Here is a 14,196-nt window from a genome sequence, read left to right as displayed (position 1 = left end):
TTTGTGAATGTAACTCTGTATTGCAGTGGTAGACAAAGGTTTCCTAAAGTAATCTCTTATCCATTCTCTTGGTAAAGGATGAGTGATCGGGGGTCACAGGCATTCATCTAAGACTTTCACCTTTTGCCCTTTACACACTGAAATTGCTCCAGATTCCTTCAATAATTTAATGATATTTTGTACCATAGAAATATTGAAATCCCTTTCTCTTTCTCTTTCTCTGAGCAACATTATGTTGAAACATTTCATTAGTTTTCTCACACATTTGATGATAAACTTGACATCCTGTACAATATTTTCTCCTCAAATATATTATTTGTTTTGTTTTTGAAATATCTTTTTTTAACTCACTACTTTTTTATGTGGTGCAGGCTTTAAATGCAGGAATGAATCATTATTAGCAAAGGAAATGAACCTGACCAGACAAAACATCCATGAAATATCACAGCTATTTTATATATATATATATATATATATATAGTTCTTGATTATTATTTTGTTTTTATTTTATTCTTTGCATTTTTATGCTGTCCCAACTTTTTTCTAATTTAGTGGTGTGTAAACTGAAAAGAAAGGTTTTCAAGTTGTTGCTATGATGGCTCATTTATGTCAAAACAAATGTAATTTCAGCTCTTGTGGTTTTAGCAAGGACACAAGATGGATTTTTGTATTTTTTCCTTCGACAATATGAATAAGGAACTGGTTATTATGAGCACTATGTATTTCTTTCAATTTCACATAAAATTTGTAAGAATTTTTAGAACTGTGGGATGGTAAAACTGAAAGAATTTTTTTGAATGTCTTAGAAGTTTCTTTGCAACAACAGAAAACAAATCTTTTCAAAGCATGATTGAAGTTTTGCATCACAATAAATTTGACTTTGTTAATGTAAATATGCAGCAATTGTTTCATGCATGCAACTGTAATTTATACTGTTTAACATTTCTGGAAGCATAATTTAAAAAGTCAAAACATATCTTTGGTTTTTTATGTTTGCTTCAGTTTTATAAATTGTGAAGGTAAGTTTACCTCATATGATATGAGCATAAGTCCGTATTTCATTTTGTCATGCTCAGCTTCCTGAGCATGACGAATCGCCGCCTATCATGTGTCATCCATGTCCGTCTGCACATAAACCCCATGTTTTAGGGTTATTTTATGAGGCTGATTCAAATTACATTTGTGATGACATGCACAGACATTCTCCTGGATTATAACAGACAGCTGTAGTTTCAGACATCTTCGTGTGGTGTATGGTGCCAGGTGAAACTGAATATGAGCTCATTTGACCACATGAACTGATATAAAGACAGAAACGTTCCAACATGAAGCTTTCTGCTGCCATACTCCTTGAAAATGTGCATGATTAACAGTTTTCCAAAACAAAATTAAACACTGGCAAGAAATTATGTTAACCTCCTAACATATGGAGAATATTATAAACTATGAAACATTTTGTCAGTAATGCAGAAAAATATTTGAAACTGGATTCAGGCACATTCTTCTAGTTTTTAAAATGACACACAGTTGGAAATTTGAGCCCTCTTTAGATTGATCACAACAATGATTTTGAGGTAGTGTGATGTTAGGGCCCTGTCCCACTGGCGTTTAGGAGGATTTGCGTATGGATTGCACACAAAATTGGCCCATATTCGCCAAACATCCGCAATATCCGTGTAACATGCCTGTATGAGTCGGCCGTCATCTGAACATGTCTGTGATCATCCACAGAGGCATGCATGTCCGCAGCCAGGTTTTTTGAGCTGTTCAAAAATCTGAATGCGGATAACTTCCACCTTACATACTCCATATTTACTCAATTCATACACAATACATACTCACTCTATGCACTGTATATCTGCCGTTAACCGCAGATATCCGCACCTGACAGGGATTTGCGGCTTGACAGCAGACTGGGACAGTGTGTAAAACAGATATATATCGTGCCTATCATGTCCACATCACAAACTAAAATATGTTGTAGCGAATGCATACAGATTGGCCACGAATAAAGTGTTTTTATTACATCTGCTTTGCAGCTGATTTGCGGACAATCTGTGAATGCATAACAAACACGTCACATAAACCCAAAGTACTATATGTGGCAGAAAGCGACATACCTGCCAGTCAGTGCTGGTCCGGCTGTGTAAATCCACAAAGACGTAATAGCTGCTGCAATCCAGGACTTTTATTTAACACCAACAAAGGAAGAGTTGCTGTTTAGCCACAACTCACGCTGATGTCTGTTTTCTGTGACACTCTCAAAAAAAAGAACACCACGGTCTCACACCCCGAGCGGCTTCCCCCCTCCCACTCCCCAAACTCATGAACAGTTAACCCTCGCATGACAACACTCTGTGATCAATTTGTCCAAGTCCAGCAAATGCTCCAGAGCCTGTATTGTTGGTGTGAATAGTGATGCTTAAAGGAGCGAGCGTGCTTCTTTTATGACCGCAATGCAGATGCCGTGCACGCACAACACGTGCGCGATGCATTCATAATACATCCGTAATACTGCCATGATAATCTCAATGTGTCGGATCAGTTTCCTCAATAAAAAGGTAAGTCCCTTCGGCTGCTCCCTTGTTTGCACTCGGGGTCGCCACAGCAAATCCAAGGTGGATCTGCATGTTGAATTGGCACAGGTTTTACACCAGATGCCTTTCCTGACGCAACTCCACATTACATGGAGAAATGTGACAAGGGTGGGATTTTAACCCGGAACCTTCTGCACTGAAACCAAGCACATAAACCACTTGGCCACTATATATTCGCTATATATTATTAATATATATCCGTAATTCATTTTTGGCCATTTTTGTTGCGGACGAAAACAAACGCCCACAATTTGTATGCTCGATTCATGCGCAATTAATCCTCTCCCCAGTGGGACAGGGCCCTAAGTTTGCAACACCCGAGCTTGCTAACCCAACACCATTAAATCCCTGCGATTTTGTTGATTTTCAGAGGTCATTTTTCTTCCTTGTAGAAAGGGTGATATTTATTTATTTATTTATTTATTGTAATAAGTCTTGAAAAAGCTCATAACATGTTTCTGTAAAAATGTTTTTTGCAGTTTTTAAAAAAATCAAAAGCTGATGAACTGCAAACTGATTGCAAACTGAATCAGCATGTTATGTTATTTATACAACACTGTATGAATAACATATCTATCTCAAGGAGTGTTGTGTGAACCTGTGCACACTAGGCATGTGAATCTCATCACTGACAACGATTCGATACACACCTCGATGCACTACCGATACGATACATATAGCGATACATGAAAATACTGACGATACTATACGATGCAATACAATTTACCCCTGTTCCCAATTCGATGTGATTAGATATATATTTGATGGTGATTCAATTCCTCACAATGCGATATGATGCAATTAAGGATGGGTATTGATAAGATTTTATCGATATCGATGCCATTATCGATTCCGCTGTCAATACCTTTTGTGAATTCTCTGTGTACGAAAAGTAGGCTTTACAGGTTTTCTATGTCAGCAACATTTTATTGAGTCTTAAAGTAAATAAATATGAAATTGGTCACTGAATCCTTGATCTCTGGATATAAATAAAAAATCAATAAATTCTGTACATGGTCAGGAAAGAAATAGAAATAAACAAAATCTGTAGTTTTTGTCAAAAGCATTTCCTTTCAGATATTAATAGCACAAATAGCCTCTGAGCTGAGATCTTGCAGCCGGCTGCACTGCACATCAGGATGTAATTAATAAGAAATGGAGGACATCTCATTTTGGGAGAAGAAAAAACGGTTTTGGTCGGTTGTGGTTTATTGTTTGTATTATAATGTTTGGAAAGAGGTGTCATTTGATTTAAAACAGCAATTCACTCAAGTTATTAATTCCGACCATAATCTGCGCAGCTCTTTGGAGCTGTGCACTTAGTCCCACAAAACAGAGGATATTATTTTTATTATTATTATTATTATTATTATTATTATTAACTGATGGACAACTTCACTTTACGCAGGCTGGTGGTCACGCCAGAGAACCAATGCGTAAAACTCTGGTGTGGAACGGAGGACGATTCTCGTTTCTTGCCCGCAACAAGACAATAGTGCCAGTTCATGAATTTAATCCACACAAAGATGACTCACGATTAACATCTTTAAATGGCTTTGAGAGGGGTTAATGAAGAAATTGCAGACCTGCCGCTGGAAGCAAAGCAGAGAACCAGCTAACAGTGGGTCGAAGTACTGCTTCATTGTTTCAAAGCAGACCCGCTGCAGTCTGCAATCAATTTATAGAAATGATCATTTCCTGATAAACACCCTCAAAAACAACGGCCGCTCTGGTGTCCCGAACTGACAGACCGATAAGGAAATCGTTAAGCAAAAGGCTATTGATCTCATCATTGTTGTTTTGGTAGAAATGTGGTTTCTGCCTTCTGCTCATGGTGTATTCAATGTGCATCGGAAAAAAAAATCAGTGCAAGCAGGCAGCAAGCGATCATCACGATTTCACCTGTCAATTGAATCGATGCACACTGAATTAATTAATGCACTCGCATCGCGCATACTTGTACCGATTCATATCGCTTAATCTCCACATACTTAGTGCACAAAGGTTCCATACAGCACTCCTGATCCCCTCTTCCAGCTGTTCCGTCCAAACTACACTACATGGGTAATTTCTGCACCAATTCTCCATGAACACTTCTCCAAACAGTGCACTCTGCATTTGAACAAAAACTCTGAACATTCACAATACATCACCACTACATTTACATCAAAGCTGGTGATGCATTAATAATCTGAATGATTGAGAATATGAACAGACATGTGTCATATGAACTCATCAATACACTGAAATTAAATCTGAATGTGATGAGAATTTCAGTTGGAATATCCTTTAATAATCTGTTGAATAGGAAAATATTAGCTGTAACTTTCTGTGCATGCTTATGACTTGCACAGCAACATAAGTTTGGTATCACACTCAAAGGACTTTTCATTCTCTTCGGCATTCATAAAGTCCTCAGAGATTTTCCCGTAAAGGGTTTGAGGGGTGAGACTGCACAATGGTTGGAGGTTTTAAAGGAATTAAAACTGTTTTGATGGAAAGGAAATAAGAAAGTGAGGAGTTATTCCTTAATGATCACAATCCACCATTTCCTGCTGCAGACTCTCGGTCTGCATGAGTGTTCTCCAAGTTGACGGAAAGGATGGAAGTTAGGAGCAGAGAACAAGGAGACAGGATTCAGCTGCTCTCTTTATCTTTTTCAAGCATCACTCTTGCTGCAGTTTGAGCAGCGGAAATGGAAAAATCCCACTCAGACTGACTACATGGTGCATTGTTGAAATGAAATTGCACAGAGCAGCAGGAGCTGTTTTCCAGCACTTGTCAACATAGACAGTCCGATTCCATTGAGCCATACAAATAAACCTATGTATCTGTCTGATTATTTTTTAATCACGGTCATGTCAACAAAATGCATGGATTCACTGATTGGAATGATTTTATTCTGACTGGATGCCAGCTGTTGCTGCCTGAGCTGGTTGTTGATTTCCATCAGAGGAAGTTTCTGTGAGTCAGTAACTGCATGTGGCACAATTTCTATCCACTCGAATGTTGTCATGATTGATTGGCCGATATCTGTTTTTTAATAAAGGCAGCCGTAAAACAAATGGCTACATTACTACTCCACCAGTAAGGTCTAATCCAACTGTGGAATGAATCCAGTTCAAACAGAGCATATATTTAAGGAATAAGTCTCACCATACAGTATTTGGTATACAGACACTCCTTTGGCCAATTTCCACCAAACTTTATATGTGGTTGACAGACCATGCTGGAACAAACCTGGCACATGTGTTGGTGGGTTCTGGAATTGCCCAGACAATGTCAAATTTACTGAATATCAAACATTGAAGTCAAGGTCATTGAGTTCAAAAGCCAAAACGGATGTTTTTCACTCTGTTTTGCACACATTGTGATAGATTTTAGAATTGCCAAGGTGAGGTAAGATTAGCCAAAGATCAATCATTGGAGAGGTCAGCTAGAGATGAGTCATTTGGATGAAAGTCAAGGTCACTGGGGTCAAGTGTCAGATTGCAAAAGCTCTTCATGCCCATGGGTGCTGTTACCTAGATGTGATAAAAGGCAACAATACTGCAGTTGAAGACCATATGTTATGTTTCAAAGATTTTGTCTTATTTTTGTGCTACAGTTTCAGTTGCCATCAGTAAAAATAGACAGATTGTAAAAATGTAACAGTGTATGATTTGTGTCACTGTTCAAAGCAGATTTTTGTGGTTTGGGTGACGAAACACAATAAAAACTCTGGGAAGTATCAAAAGTCACAATGTGATGCAATCAGACATGATTGTCTCTCATGACTCGGAATGTGTGTATAAGTGTGAATGAGGCCCTGCTGGCTATCATCCAACCAGTCAGCAATCGGTTTACACCAGTGCATAAGGAAAATGGAATTAAAGAGGTGAGAGGAAAGGTGGCAGGGCTCAGAGGAGCCGGATTAAGAACATTTGCTCTAATCTGCTCATTCGTGTGGCTAATTTTTATTGCAGTGACTTCCATCCACTTACTGTAAAAACGACGATGTGTCTTCTTTGACCTCGGGTATATTTGTCACAAGTGTGTCTTTAAATCCAATAATCTTCTGCACTGGAATATCAACAATTTTGCATGACATTGTGAAGTTGAAACTCAAGCTTGTGTCACTTTCACTGATCAGCAGCTGCAAAAATAGTTGAATAGAAAAGCAATCTTTATATGAAGTTGGTTAGAGGGGCAGCATGCCTATTAAATAATGCCCAGTCAATGGAAACAAGTGTGCAACAGCAGAATGCATACTTTACACCACAGATTGCAAACCATGTTTTCATCAAGCAGAAGTCACAGTAAAATACAGCTATAGCCATGTTATTTACAGTGCATCCAGAAAGTATTCACAGCACTTCACTTTTTCCACATTTTGTTGTGTTACATTATTCCAAAATGGATAAAATTCATTTTCCCTCAAAATTTAACACGCGATACACCATAATGACAATGTGAAAACATTTTTTGAGGTTTTTGCAAATTCATAAAAAAAAAAAAAAAAAAAACGAAGAAGTCACTTGTACATAAGCATTCACAGCCTTTGCCATGAAGCTCAAAATTGAGTTCAGGTGCATCCTGCTTCCACTGATCACCCCTGAGATGTTTCACAGATTAATTAGAATCCACCTGGGGTAAATTCAGTTGATTGGACATGATTTGGAAAGGCACACACCTGTCTACATATAAGGTCTCACAGTTGACAGTGCATGTCAGAGCACAAACCAAGCATCAAGTCAAAGGAATTGTCTGTAGACCCCTGAGACAGGATTTTCTTGAGGCACAAATCTGAGGAAGAGTACAGAAATGTTTCTGCTGCTTTGAAAGTCCTAATGAGCACAGTGGCCTCCATTATCCATAAATGGAAGAAGTTTGGATCCACCGCGAATCTTCCTAGGGTTGATCACTTGTCTAAACTGAGTAATTGGGGGAGAAGGGCCTTAGTCAGGGAGGTGACCAAGAACCCGATGGTTACTCTGTCAGAGCCCCTGCATTCCTCTGTGGAAAGAGAAGAACCCTCCAGAAGGACTACCATCTCTGTGGCAATCCACCAATCATGCCTGTATGGTAGAGTGACCAGACAGAAGCCCCTTCTTGTTCAAAAGCACATTGCAACCCGCCTGGAGTTTGCCAAAAGGCACCTGAAGTACTTTCAGACCATGAGAAAAAAAAATTCTCCGGTCTCATGAAACAAAGAACTCTTTGGCGTGAATGCCAGGTGTCAAGTTTGGAGAAAACCAGGCACTGCTCATCACCTAGCTAATACCATTCCTACAGTGAAGCATGGTGGTGGCAGCATCATGCTGTGGGGATGTTTTTCAGAGGCAGGAACTGGTCAGGAATGAGGGAAAGATAAATGCAGCAATGAACAGATCATTCTGGATGAAAACCTGCTCCAGAGTGCTCTTGACCTCAGACTTGAGTGACAGTTCATCTTTCAGGAGGACAATGATACTAAGCACACCATCAAGATATCAAAGGAGTGGGCAAAACTGCCCAAAGATAGTTGCACCAAGCTTCTGGCATCATATTCAAGAAGACCTGGTTCTGTAATTGCTGCCAAAGTTTCAGCAACAAAGTATTCAGCAAAGGCTATGAATACATATGTACATTTGATTTCTTAGTTTTTTATGTTTAATAAGTTTGCAAAAATTTCAACAAAATATTTTTCATGTTGTCATTATGGGTTGTTGTGAGTAGAATTTTGAGGGAAAAAATGAATTTACTCCATTTTGGAATAAGGCTGTAACATAAATTGTGGAAAAAGTGAAGTGCTGTGAATACTTTCTGGATGCACTGTACGTACTTGCTGCTTTTAATTATGCTCACTCACTCACTCACTCATCTTCAACCGCTTACTGCAATTAAGAGTCACGGGGGGCTGGAGCCTATACCAGCAGTCATAGGCGTAAGGCAGGTCATACTCTGGACAGGACGGCAGTCTGTCGCAGGGCCACATTCACATAGACAAACACATTGACACCCATGGACAATTTAAAGTTTCAAATTTACCGAAGCTGCATGTCTTTGGATCTGAAATCAGAGCACCCAGAGGGAAGCCATGCAAACACCAGGACAACATGCAAACTCCACTCAGAAATGGTATATGTGGGAATCAATCCCATGACCTTCTTGCTGTGATGCAAGTGCTAACCACTAAGCCACTGTGCTTCCCCTTCTGATTATGCTGTGATTGTTAACCTACACACAGGTGAAAACTACGCTTCCTTCCAATTTCTATCATATTGCTATCGTTCCACCAACCATCCATCAGGTGGTAATGTTCAGCAGTATTTTCATTCTTTGCCCTTTTAATTTGAAAACACACACCATGATAGCATCGATTATTGTTTAAGTCATTGTGTTGAACTGTGGAATGGACTAATTTTTCTATTTATCCACTCAGTCCCTGCATTATAAAAAGGCGCATGCCAAAGCTTTTCAAAGACCTAGCAATATCAAATAAATAAAAGCAATATATATATATATACACACACACACACACACACAAATACAAAATACAAATAACACAGAAATGAGTGAGAATATTTTTACGAAACTTTGCAGGAATATTCTTTGGGTGAGTCCATAAAACATATGTTTCAGTGTGTCACCAGAACATTCGGGCTGGAGAGATGATGTAAAGCTGATATCAAACAAGTGGAGTTATGATAGAACATTATACAGTGTAGTCTTATATGCGTGCACTTTTAATTTACACATAAAACACAGTAACACTGAGTATAGCAGTAACACTGAGCTATATTCTGTCTTCATCTTTTTCTTTGCATTTTGCCTAGAAGCAGGTATTAATTGAAGGGCCCTCATTAAAATGGGTTCTAATTGTTAATCACAGAGTCTTGTTAGCACACAATCTGAATGTAATTGCAGAAGCTCGTTACCCAAGTTTCTGCCATTAATTAGACATTGTGACCTCTGTAATTACAGCAGAAATACATGTACAGTCCATTTGGAAAATACCATAAATAGACTTTTCAGGCATAATGAAGTTTGTGGTTTATTTATTTATTTACAAATAAATCCATTTAAATTTGTTTTAATTTTTGCAGGCAGTTGTCTGATTGGCAGGGGTGATGGCCAAGTGGTTAGTGTGCTTCTTTTCAGTGCAGAAGGTTGCTGGTTCAAATCCCACCCCTGTCATTTCTCCATGTAATATGGAGTTGCATCAGAAGGGCATCTGGTGTAAAACATGTTCCAAATCAACATGCAGATCTAAATCTTGCAATGAGAGTTTTAAGCTGCTGTGCTATTTGTAGATGATGTATTGTAGCTGCTATACTCTCACTCTCTCTCTCTCTCTCTCTCTCTCTCTTCTGTGTTGTGTTTTTGACTCCTCCTACTCACTCTCCTTGGACTCACAATCTCACGATATCCAGCATGGGACATGGACACTCTGTCCAGTCGGCTAAAACCTGGCCTAAGTGGCCAGAGTATCTTTTGGCTGTTGGGGGAGTGAGCCTACTGACTACCATATGTGTAGCGACTCCTGCTGGCAACACTTCCTAATACTGTTCAAATAAACCTCAAAATTTGTTTTCTCAGCTGATTTCAAATCCTCACTTCATTTTCATTTGTTACCCTATAGCAGATTGTTTTGCTTGTTACAAGTTAAAACACTTTGTTTTCATGTAAAATATGCTTGATAAGATTTAGTGGTTTTGCAGTGTATATTGTGAAGCTATCAGTCTTCAACATGACGTGTCACGTAGTGTTTTTGTTAGCTATGACAGGTATGGTGTCAGCAATGAACAAAGTCACTGCTTCCTGTGACACGTTTTAAAGGATTCTGTTATTCAGTGCTTCAAGACATTTGGATATTTTAGGATTCTCTCCATGTGCTACTTCAAGAATACACTGGAATTTGAATGCATCTCCTATATGCACATTAAATGTCATTTCCACTTCTAAAAAAAAAGATTGCTCTTTGAGAACTAAACCTTAGCACTTTGAAGCACTCAGTCTTTGCTTCGACAAGGTATCCTGGCAATTAACCGTACGTCTTGATGTCAGAAGTTCCTTCTACTGCAAGTTCTGCTGATTACTCTCTGGGGTTTAGCTCTAATCCTTACTTGCTTACATTTATAGCATATTTCTCAAAACTGCGACGTACTCTCTGACACTGTATGCATGATTATTAGTCTTTTTCTCTATTCCAGGCGTATTTCTTTTGTGACGCTGCAGTATCTTGTTCTTTGGCACTTCAACACTCAGCCACCTTTGAGGATTGAACCCACCAACTCTTCTGTTAGTGGACATCTTGCTCTCCTGACTGATCAGTAGCTACCACAGTAACATTTTGTAGCAGATCTTTAAAAAAGATCATACATTTTATATTCAGACATTTTTAAATTGTTTTTTTTTTACCCTTTAATGGTCAGATTAGCTGTTTGGAAGAGGGTATTGATATCTACTACATTCTCTTTAAAAATGTGAGGCAGTTAAAGAGTTAAATGCTCATTACCCACCAACAGAAGTGAGACCCTGCAAATTACACTTTCTGTTTGAACTTTTTTTTTTAATGGCCTGTGAGTGTATTTCAGAAGAGGAATACTTCAAATAAAATTTGTAATTTGGACTGATTTCTTTCATTATCCTTTTGTGCTTCCTCAGTCTCAGTTGAACAGCAGTGTAATAATGTGGCTTTGAGTTAATATAAGTGCTGAATGTGTGAAGAAATTTATCACCAACACCCCACCAAGGGCAGGAAGAGGTATTAAGAACATTCCCGTCTGTATGTCTGCATCCACTTGCATCTAGCTCAAAATGCAGTGCTTCAATTATGTGAAACTTTTACAGGCAGCTGGATGTTACCATGGCTCCAACTTTGAGTTTCCAATTTCTTGAACACGATTCTTTACCCCTGAGCCATGTCAGCATATTAGGCTCGCTCTCCGGTTATATGCTAATCCTGAAAAGAAAATAGAAGGGGCAGTTGCTCACTAATGTCTAACAATTGACATGATCTGCGTTGAATTATTCATCTGGATCTGGTGTGTAGAAATGCTAAAGTATTCTACAGTGACTTATTAGATTTATTTATGTTCTTAATCTGTGTGTGTGAGTGTGTGTGCTTGGTTTCAGTTCAGAAGGTTCTCTTTTCAAACCCCACCCTTGCAACATGTTTCCATGTAATTGTAGAGTTGCGTAGAGGGAGGGCATCCGGCGTAAAACTTGTGCCAAATTAATATGCAGATCCACTTTGGATCTGCTATGGTGACCCTGTGTTGGAAAAAAAACAAGGGAGCAGCCAAAGGGACTTACTATTTTGTTTTTTTATAGTCACATATGCTAGCTGTAGAAGATGATGTTTCAGGTGCACTTTTTGGAAATTCTGTTGTGGAGAATATTTTTGTGTGTTTTCTAATCAAATGTTATCATGCTGTTTATACAAAGCAACACTTTAAGATCTTCTCCCTCTTCTTCTTCTCTGTCTTCCTCTCTCCAGGCACTTCCTTTTTAAGACAGGCACAGGCACCACCCCACTCTTCTCCACCGCGACCCCTGGCTACACTATGGCAACAGGCTCCGTGTACTCCCCACCCACCAGGCCTTTGCCAAGGAATACCCTGTCCCGCTCTGCCTTCAAGTTTAAGAAATCCTCCAAGTACTGCTCATGGAGGTAAAGTGGCTCTTTATTTAACCCATTATGGTTAGACACATGCAAAACACTTGCTAGACACTGCCATCAGATGTCCAGGCTAAAGAGAATTTTACATGTGTAGATTTGGGATGCTTTCAGCTTGAGTCACAGCTGTATGTCATATCAGTTTTGCCCTGGATCCCATCACTCAGTTCTCTTTGAAAGAGCTCTTAGCACTATCGATTAAACAATTGAATGCACAATAATTGCACACTCTATTTATAATTAATAATTAATAGTTTAAGTAATTTATCAAGGAATAATCGGGTCAGCTCAATTCTTGGAGCATGAGCTGGTGCCGCATCCATCACACTATGGAACCACCTTGGGTCCTCTGTGGAAACCACCCACGCAGACAGCATGTCCAAACCCCACCTCTCAAATGTAAGCATCCATCTGCCACAGCCAATTACAATGCGGGTGTCCCCTTGGCGTTCTCCAGCCACTGAGGACCTCGACACCAAAACAGCTGAATCATGAACCCAAAAATGTTTACGCTTCTGCTTCCTCACAATGCAAGTGATACTCCTCAGCTTAGTCTCCCTAAGTACCTGTTCATTTGACACAAAATCATTCCAGGAGCACTCCAAAGAGACTGAGTATCTAGTTGTTGCCTTAGGTCACTGCTTAACATCCACGTGTCATGGCCATATAGTAATACAAGAAGCACCAGGACCATAAAGACTTGGACCTGAGTTCTCCTGCAAAGATATCTGCAACATGAAGCACCTCTGTCCAGAAACCTCATGCCCCTGTATGCTCTTCCTCGACATGTTCTCAAAGAGTGAGGGTCCAGAGACATTAGTGGCACTGCTGAGATCAGTGAATCTATCTACAGGTTTGTAACTTACACTACATAAAGATACTCTTCAGATCGTGGAGTCCTTGATTGAGGACAGTCGCAAACCCAGATAGTCCAATTCTCCATGGTGACCATTCTTGTTACTAATGAGAATTTTTCTGTCTGATGCATTTAGAATATAATTGGGCTATAGCTAATGGTTCAACAAAATAATAATGAAAGTTTTCTGAAAGTTGCTACATTCCCTGGTTTGAGGCAAACACCTCTTTCTGCCAGATGTTCTTATGTTGACACTGACGACATGGCACCTTTCACCGGTGAAAAAATGCTAATCGCCAGGTCATGCTCATAGCAGGTGTTGCTAAACAGGATTAGTGTGAGTGCATATATATTCTGCGGGCTAACTGTGGGCCACGTGGACCCCCCACCAACTTATCACCAAAATTTTCTCCATATTTAAATTTGTATTTGTTTACGCATACATTCATTCATTCATTTTTTTTCCCCAACTTATAGTTGGTTGAAGGCTAAGAAGTAAGGTGTCTGAAAGTGTGTTCATTGTACAAGACTGAAAAATGCAGAGATATTTTGTGTGTATGTGTGTGTGTGTGAGAGAGAGAGAGAGAGAGAGAGAGAAGGTTATAAATGGAGTGGTATAATTATTCGTAAATGGCAAAATTGAAGTGGTAATTTGGGTTTAAATGCATATTGTCTTTGATCTCTAATGCCTCAACATCCAGAAGAGCTCTTACAACAAATGGGGTGTCAAAATCAAATCAAGTCAAATCAAATCAATTTTATTTATATAGTGCCAAATCACAACAAACAGTTGCCCCAAGGCGCTTTATATTGTAAGGCAAGGCAAAAGGAGTGTGTCTCTTTCAGTAATCAGCATAAAGACTGAGCATAAATATTCCACATTGTTTTTAGAGAAAGAAACAAAACCAACATTTTTTAAGTTTATTTGTGAATATGAAAAGGTGCAAAATGTTTGGTCACATAATGTCAAATAGCCATACATTAAATACACCCACAGTAACTATATTTTTTAATTGTACACTATACAATTATACACAATATATATACAACTATATTGTACAATGACCACAATTCCAGATGACACCTTAATTATGGGAATT

The 14,196-nt window shown here is 38.9% G+C and overlaps 1 protein-coding gene across 11 annotated transcripts in view; it reads left to right on the top strand.

The window, feature by feature from the left end:
* Positions 1 to 14,196, top strand: part of LOC117525661 (teneurin-3) — a 564,186-nt gene that overhangs the window by 306,082 nt on the left and 243,908 nt on the right. For all 11 annotated transcript variants that reach the window (XM_034187585.1, XM_034187583.1, XM_034187580.1 and 8 more), the window contains one exon: positions 12,061 to 12,234. In XM_034187585.1, coding sequence (XP_034043476.1) covers positions 12,061 to 12,234 — 174 coding nt within the window. The remainder of the gene's footprint in view (positions 1 to 12,060; positions 12,235 to 14,196) is intronic.

The sequence above is a fragment of the Thalassophryne amazonica genome, chromosome 15 (genome assembly GCF_902500255.1).
Source record: "Thalassophryne amazonica chromosome 15, fThaAma1.1, whole genome shotgun sequence".
NCBI classification, from domain to species: domain Eukaryota; kingdom Metazoa; phylum Chordata; class Actinopteri; order Batrachoidiformes; family Batrachoididae; genus Thalassophryne; species Thalassophryne amazonica.
Note: the sequence above shows the minus strand (reverse complement) of the source record. Positions and strands in the feature narration are given on the sequence as shown.